This window comes from Rosa rugosa, chromosome 3 (assembly GCF_958449725.1).
Source record: "Rosa rugosa chromosome 3, drRosRugo1.1, whole genome shotgun sequence".
NCBI classification, from domain to species: Eukaryota; Viridiplantae; Streptophyta; class Magnoliopsida; order Rosales; family Rosaceae; genus Rosa; species Rosa rugosa.
In genome coordinates this window covers 4,271,487-4,279,786 of record NC_084822.1, presented here as the reverse complement: position 1 = coordinate 4,279,786, position 8,300 = coordinate 4,271,487, and the positions used below count along the sequence as shown (strand labels likewise).

Sequence of the window (8,300 nt, the reverse complement as noted above, 5' to 3'; positions counted from 1 at the left end):
GGAAGCTGTCACAATCTCCTTCAGTTCTCATATAGTCACCTGCCAACGTGGTTTTTGCTGCAAGAAGGCGCATACAGAGATGGAAGCAAGGGTTGCAGATAACCCTCATGGTATCTGTGCCTTTAAAACCGGGATCTGCCCACTAACAAAAATCCGGGCACCAGAAGAACTCGCACCAATGCAATCAGTATGGTAATCCAAAATTAAAAAGTGTTCACGATCTACTCGAACTTGCAAAAATCAACAATCTAATTCTAATTTCGTACAAACCCCATACATCAGAAAAAAAAAAATTTCATTTGATTCATTTCGTTTTGTTTACTAGGCCTTTATATCCTACCCCCGATACTTTCAACTTTCAATAAAAGAAAATGAGAATGAAAAATCATCTCAAAAATATAACATAATTTATTCCCTTGAGGATATAACCTCATTCTTACAAACCATGCATAAAATCTCTTCAAAAATTTTACAACATTAAAACTTGCATTAAAAAACTGAGCCAAGAAATTCTTGGGTGATAAATGATGAATACCGATTCATCAATGCCAACATCAGACCCTTTATATACATTTAGGTAGAAAATTATAAATAACCGTTTTGATCCCTTTTTGGAGCAAAACTCATAGATCATCATTGCATATATAGTATGTTTAGTAAGGACGCTGGTCCCAATCTCCAGAAGGATCATAGTTGCAGGATACAAACATATCGCCATTTTTGCACTTGGCCCTTGCACAACCAAGTTGGGTTGTTATCCTGGTAACTATAATAGTGTAGTGGCGGCAACCGTCTTCCTCAGGACCGGTACATTTATTTGTGTTGTAGTCGTATTCGGCTTTCTCGGTGCACCAGTACTTTGTCGCTGCTTCACCGGTCATACCCAAACCACTCGCAATGTTCTCAGAATAAGGAGCATCCGAATGCTCCATTGCGCAGTCCACAGATCTTTTATTGGCATAATTTTGCGCATACTCAGCTAAGGTTTTATTCCATTGCAGTGGCGGGAGACCGTGCTCTTTGCGAATCTCATTGTGTGCTTTGAGGAAGCCACTGTCGTCTTCGACTGTACTTGCTAGAGGGACATAAGTAATTAGGATCAAAGCTGTGGAGCATACGGCTATTAAGTTTTGTTTGTTGAAACCCATTTTAGCAGCATATGAGAATAACAGTTGGACTAAAGGCATATATATAGTGTAGATACATAAGACTCGGTCGGAGAGAGATCGTTAGAAATTAATGGTTTCTCGCCATATTTTGCTAGGAATGCGCCCAAGCCATACAAGCTAGTTTTACTCATAATAGAGTAGGTTATACATTTTATGAGTTTGAGCTGCACGACTACATTATTCAAATTTGTCTCCCCTTAAGTTAATATTTTTCTGTCATTAGTAGTATACAATTGTTTAAAGAAGACACAACGCCGCAACGTGAAGAGGCAGCAGGAGAGGATAGCAACGTGGAAAAGAAGAAGGACAAAGCAGTGAAGGCAAGAGGCAGCTTGGAAGACAAAGTTCGGAGAGATATCCCATACACCACAAAGGTTGAGATTCCCTCCCTTCCATGCTCCACCCTCTCTTTGAATGTTCACAAGCTCCACCTCCTCTTTGGATGTTCACAAGCTCCACCTCCTCTTTGAAACATGCCAGAGCAGCGCCTCCGATGACCATGCCGGGCAGCGTCCCGATGAACATGCCGGGCAGCGTCCCGATGAACCATGCCGGGCAGCGTCCCGATGAACCATGCCGGGCAGCGTCCCGATGACCATGCCGGAGCAGCGTCTCCGACGACCATTGTACCTGCATATCGGAAAACAAAGTCGTAGTTGCATGCTTTCATCGAAATTGCTCGCAGCAGCAGCAAGGCAAATACAAAGCTGCTGGGGTTGACGAGGGTGCTAAACGGCTTCAATGAAATACTAAAGGCCATGCACTAATCTCACAAGCTTTGCTTCTCTCCCAAACTTGAGGCAAGCTCAGTGGGTGCCTCTCTCAAAATAACAGGCAGGGAAGCCAAGACAAAACAAATGAACAAAAGAGTTGCAGGCAAGCATGCAGTTCGTGGGATATAAAAAATATATATATGGTCTAGTTTGACAAGGTCACCTCTTGGAGAGCCACGTAAATAGCCAAAAGCAAAACAAAACCAAAACATAAAAAGCATGATCAACTTTTGGTTTTGGGGTGGTTGTGTTGCAGACCAAAAATAAGGAGGCCTTAATTACCCATGCATGCATAAGTCAAAACAATTAAGGCTTGTAATTTAATTGTTGTCCTGGAGCTTTGTTTTAAACATGATTAATTTAATACAAGGGTGAGCAAGATCAAATGTCGAAGTCAGGATGTGTAGAGACAAAACATGATCATATGTGGGTCTCTCCCAGTCGCACCTGCAAGCAAATGAAGTTGAATTAATTATTGCCGGTGAAAGCATGGATCCAAAAGACTACTTCATCTTCAGATTGAGCTCATAAACACATGTTACTGGCTTAAAAATACAGCCACTGCGCACTAGCTTGTTCGAATTCGCTTAACCAAAGTTCAACACCAGGAAGCAATTTCAGAAGCAGAGTGACTGATAAAGAGAAGAGAACCAAAAGTGAAGTTTCAGAATTGAGTTCTTCCTATTCCCAAGTTGAGGCTCCAGGCAATGAAATCTCCTAATTGCTTTGAGAAGTTTAGGCTCATCCAAATCCAGGGCCAAGTGTGATCGCACCTCCAGGAGCGGCCTTGTTCCATTTTTGACATCGCCTCTAGTTCGCCTGGACTTGGAAAAGGAAAGAAACAAGTAAAGAAGTCAGAGAAACAAAAGAGCAAAATGTTTAGCTGTTGGGTGCCCATAGCAATTTGCGGCCCAAAACATTTGAAGGCTGCTTTCGGGTTCCAGACGAAAATTTAAAAGTGTGACTCGGAGTTTACTTGATATTACGGGTGCCCATATCAAATTTGGGGTCTAAAAGCCTTGATTGGTGCGGACCAAGCAACATAACCCTAAAGCAAAGCACACGTCCAAATTTGGACCCATTTGGGAGAATTTGGCAAAGCATGACGCTATGGGTTCCATTTCTAAATACCCAGGCTTCGGTTTCGTAAAAAATGCTCCGGAACCTAAAAATATCCCTTTGGTACAAAACTAAGGAAAATCCCAAATTCCCAAACTCAGAACTACAATGGTTTGATCCCTTCACAAGGTATGTAGGCAATCTAGCGACCCACTAGATGCAACCACAAATTCAAATCGAATCCCTAACTCCACCAGTCAAATTCAGCCAATCCGAATCTCTGACTCCACTAGTCAAATTCACCCAAACACCAGAAAAATAAAATCATTCCCAAATTATCCAAAAGCAAATACAAGGGCTCTAAACCCTCACAAATATCTCAAACACAAATCCAAAAATAAATGGGTCATCTACCCATTTAAATCCCAAATGCTGGAACTACATGTGGTTTGATCCCGCAAGGGTATGTAGGCAATCTAGAATCAAATAATCTAGATGCAACCGCATCCCAAACACTATTCCTATTCCAAAAAAAATCCAAGCCTTCCAATGAGTCATTCACTCATTGGAACTCTTGAACTACGAGTGGCTTGATCCCTTCCCGGGAACGTAGGCAACCCATTCCAAAATTCGGGTGCAGCCGCAAAAACAAACAACCACACACTGGTTTCTTTATAAATGGAATCAAAGGGTGTTCCCTTGTAATAAGGGATTGTAATTAAGAGACACATTCTGTCTTGAATGAGTCGAACCCAAAATAATTAAAACTCTATTCAGTTAATGAATACGAGTGAAATTACGTTGGGTGACATTTTACACTCTGTGCAATTTTTAACCCAACAACAATTATGTTCATTTGCTTAGTAATAGATTTCTATGGAATTTGGCCTTGGGCCTGCTTTGAGACTAAGGTTGTTGCTTTGAATTAGGCCTTGGGCCTAGAGGTAGTATTATTGGGGTAGTGAACTGAGATATCTTGTTAGGTTATTGGTTTGACCCAATAACTTGGCACTTTGGGCTCATTTAATTAGTATAGACCCTAGGAGTGCCCCTTCTCCGTAGGAAGGTCAGGTGCTTTCAAATAAGTTAGGGCGGACCTTGGTCTATAACCCTAACATTGTCACAGTTACTCTAGTTTTGGTGCTTATTTTATGGTATTACAATTTAGGTAGCTCTAAGGTTACGTACATTGCATGGCTAGATTTTGACTTAGCTCGCAAGAGTGGGTCATGTTTGCGTTTTTACATACATTTTCGTTATGTTAATGGATTGACACCCCGTTTTCAAAAATATTGTGATTGTTTTTCTTTATTTATTATCCATATATCATTAGACAACATAAAAAATGAAAGATTTTAATGTACTTCTTTGGCACTATTATAGCATTTATCGTTGGATCCATGTATGTATCCATTTTTAATTAAAAGATATATAGTAAAAAAAACAAAAAAACAAAAAAGACTGCCATAACCATCATGAGAACTTATTGAACTCTGAAAAAATAAATTAATCAAATGTTAATTATATTGAAAATAATTCAATGTGTTAGGAACTCCCTCTGCTAGGGTTTGAGTGAACGCTGCCCATGGGTAGGTGTTTATGCAGCTTCCTCCATCTCTGATGGAGCAAACATCTGGCCCTTTCCTGGTGTCGCAGCTGTCCAGTGCGGTCCAGGCCATCTCTCCCTTTTATCCGTTTTTCCCCAAGAAGTCGAGATCCTTGTCCCGTTTTGAGACAGTGGCTTTATCTCCTCCTCAAATTGGCTCGAATTGGGGCTCAAGGTTGTCTTTGGTTCGTTGCCCATTTGGATTGGTGGCTGCTGGTGACTGGAAGATTTGGGATCCAGGGCTTCTGATGACGTCATGGAGGTTAGATCTCGACTTAGGACCTCGTTGTCCTTTCGGAATTGAGGCCCCGGCAGAGCAGCAGTTAGGCTGGGTTCTGATGGCGGTATGGCAAGGACTTCTTAAGACTGATCAGCGACTGCAGATGGACTGGTGGCGTTGCTTATCTGATTCAACGATGAAGATGCATAGTGGGGACGCTACAGATCGTCCAAGGCAGGTTAGTAGGCTGAATCTCGGGTTGGATCATCCGAGTCTGACACCTTTATTACTTGTTTATGGGCCTGCGTTTAGTGGAAATTGCTTAAGAGTTATCGTCGGCTCCTTCAAGACGGTCGGCGATCACCGAGGAAGGAACAGTTCGGGTGCTGGCACAGGGGCGGTTTTTTGGTGTGTCGGCAGTGCAATGATCGAGTGCGGCGTTAGTCTAACTGCAAGAAGAAGACCTAGTTGGGCTTGGGCTCAAGTTTATAATTTGGAATTGGGTGGATTTTAGTGAAAGACCTATGATTTACCATGTCTTGGATCTGGATTTGGGATCCAGGTAGTTTTTCTATAAAATTCTAGGATCCTGGACGGCTCTCAGTTCGGCATCTTCCTTTTTATTTTTATTGGGATCAATGCCCGTGAGGAGCTGCAGGGAATATTGGTCTGAGGTTGTCAGCGAGTCTACTAATGAATTCTTCAGAAAAATTATATTGACAGTCTCTTATTACTTTACTTCCCTGTTGAGCTTCACTCAATAGGTGGAATGGTATTGCGTTTAGCGGTGTCTCTATCTGACTGCCCTGCTGGGGCAGGTCACTGTGAAAAATTGCTTTTTTTTTCAATAAAAATGGCTGACTTCCTTCCATTAAAAAAAAAAAAACCCTAATAAAATTAATGATAGATCAATTCATTAGTGTCCATATAAGATTTATACAACCATGGAATTAATAAATACAGGAATTATAAAAACTCAAATACAATTTTTAAATGTTTGAATTGAATAAACTCCATGTAGAAAGTAGTGTTTTTTTTTTTTTTTTTTTTGAGGAGAAACGAAAACACTTTTATTAATCGGACCCATGCACAAGTAGTAGTAACCGTTACAAGAAGCCAGCCACGAACTGGAAACAAACCTCTAAAAAGTAACACACTCCAACTTCAAGAGCCCTACATGTACAGAACAAAAGTGGGGATGCCAAGCCGACTACGACCATTCTCAAAAAGCATACCGCACCAGTTCCGCATACGAAAACTAAAAAAAAAAAAGAAAGGAAAGCCTACCCCCAATGTGGTAGACGTGGCCTGTCACTTCCAAGCCCAACAACAAAGGGGAAAAGAAAATAAAATAAAAAGAAAAATAGAATGGGTTAGGCCCACATTCAGACCCCAACAAACCCTAGACCTGAATCAAACCCTAGCCATCCTAGAAGCAGATAGCTGCCAGCCGCCGGCGCACCATCTTCACCATGGCAAAACAGCACGGCCACCACCACCAGAGTCGCACCTAGGAGAGGAAGCAAAGCCATGGACAAGGGGAAAGACCTTGCCTCGCCGTGACCCATGGGGAAAGACAAAGCCTCGCTATCACCATCACCAACCTTACCACAGCCCACATCTCGGCCACCAGCAGCGCCGCCGGAATCCATGATGCCTCCGCCACCCGGGTCAAAAAGCCAAGGCCAAAACACCAAGCTGTGCACAGAGACCAACCAGAAAATAGTGTTTGGTTCCATACTTTGTACTCTATCCAATATTAAATAAAAGAGTCTCTGTATCATTTTTATTTTTATTCTTTTTCTTAAGTAATGTCTAAAATATTTTGAACTAGTTAGTAAGAGAATCAAAAATTAAAAAGGATTCACGATGTACTTGAACCTCTAGATCAGCAATCTAATTCAAATTTTGTACAAACCTCATAGGTATCCAGTAGGATAGGATAAAACAAAAATCCCAAAACTAGCTTTCCCGGACAATGTATATTGTGAAATGGTGGCGCTATAACAAATCCAGAGTACCTTAACTTGCGGTTGCCGCACAAAGCAGGTCACCTTAACCAGTCATACCCATTTATGGAGATTCGGGATCTGTGGCGTAAGAGAATTGACGGAAGCCAAGCAGCGTCAAGACGAGTCTGTTGATGACTTTCTCCATATACCGAGTAAGTTGATAAGATCATCAGTCGATTAGTTGCATCTGATGAAAAAAAATGCCTTTGATTCATTTTTTTTTTGTTCACCGTGCCGTTATATCTTAACACTGAAAATGAAAAATCATCTCAAAAGTATAACAGAATTTATTCCCATGAGGATATCACTTCATCCATACATCCCATGCGAAAAATCTCACATAAGAAAAACTTCAAAAAAATTTAAAAACATTCAACATTCCATTAAAAAACTGAGTGTCAAAAAATTATTAGCAGAGTTTAGATGACGAATATTCATTCATCAATGCCAAGATCAGCCCAACATCTCTCACCTCTTATTTACATTTAGCTAGGCAATTACTAACATCTCTTATTATTATTGCATATATTGTATCTTTAGTAAGGACGCTGGTCCCAATCTCCAGAAGGATCATAGTTGCAGGATACAAACATATCGCCATTTTTGCACTTGGCCCTTGCACAACCAAGTTGGGTTGTTATCCTCGTAACTATAATAGTGTAGTGGCGGCAACCGTCTTCCTCAGGACCGGTACATTTATTTGTGTTGTAGTCGTATTCGGCTTTCTCGGTGCACCAGTACTTTGTCGCTGCTTCACCGGTCATACCCAAACCACTCGCAATGTTCTCAGAATAAGGAGCATCTGAATGCTCCATTGCGCAGTCCACAGATCTTTTATTGGCATAATTTTGCGCATACTCAGCTAAGGTTTTATTCCATTGCAGTGGCGGGAGACCGTGCTCTTTGCGAATCTCATTGTGTGCTTTGAGGAAGCCACTGTCGTCTTCGACTGTACTTGCTAGAGGGACATAAGTAATTAAGATCAAAGCTGTGGAGCATACGGCTATTAAGTTTTGTTTGTTGAACCCCATTTTAGCAGCATATGAGAATAACAGTTGGACCAGAGGCATATATATAGTGTAGATTCATAAGACTAGGTGGGAGAGAGATCGTTAGAAATTAATGGGTTCTCGACATATTTTACGAGGAATGTGCCCATGCCATACAAGCTAGTTTTACTCATAATAGAATAGGTTGTACATTTTATGAGTTTGAGCTGGACGACTACATTATTCAAATTTTTCTCCCCTTAAGTTAATAGTTTTCTGTCATTAGTAATATACAATTATGTTTATTTGATTAGTAATAGTTTTCTATGGAATTTGGCCTTGGGCCTGCTTTGCTACTAAGGTTGTTGCTTTGAATTAGGCCTTGGGCCTAGAGGTAGTATTATTGGGGTAGTGAAAATTGAGGTATCTTGTTAGTTGTTGGTTTGACCCAATAACTTGGCACTTTGGGCTC

The 8,300-nt window shown here is 41.0% G+C and overlaps 2 protein-coding genes across 2 annotated transcripts; both read right to left on the bottom strand.

The window, feature by feature from the left end:
* Positions 1 to 385: 385 nt before the first annotated feature.
* Positions 386 to 1,159, bottom strand: LOC133739816 (pathogenesis-related protein 1-like). The gene has a single exon (XM_062167623.1). It carries the CDS (start codon positions 1,146 to 1,148, stop codon positions 654 to 656), a length of 495 nt encoding a protein of 164 aa, XP_062023607.1. The 5' UTR covers positions 1,149 to 1,159; the 3' UTR covers positions 386 to 653.
* Positions 1,160 to 7,273: 6,114 nt separating this feature from the next.
* LOC133740264 (pathogenesis-related protein 1-like) lies at positions 7,274 to 7,880 on the bottom strand. Its single transcript, XM_062168191.1, has one exon. It carries the CDS (start codon positions 7,868 to 7,870, stop codon positions 7,376 to 7,378), a length of 495 nt encoding a protein of 164 aa, XP_062024175.1. The 5' UTR covers positions 7,871 to 7,880; the 3' UTR covers positions 7,274 to 7,375.
* Between the last annotated feature and the right edge of the window lie 420 nt (positions 7,881 to 8,300).

Bases quoted from the DNA above. Each gene is read 5' to 3' on its own strand.
- LOC133739816 (XM_062167623.1), bottom strand. From the start codon at position 1,148: ATGGGTTTCAACAAACAAAACTTAATAGCCGTATGCTCCACAGCTTTG.
- LOC133740264 (XM_062168191.1), bottom strand. From the start codon at position 7,870: ATGGGGTTCAACAAACAAAACTTAATAGCCGTATGCTCCACAGCTTTG.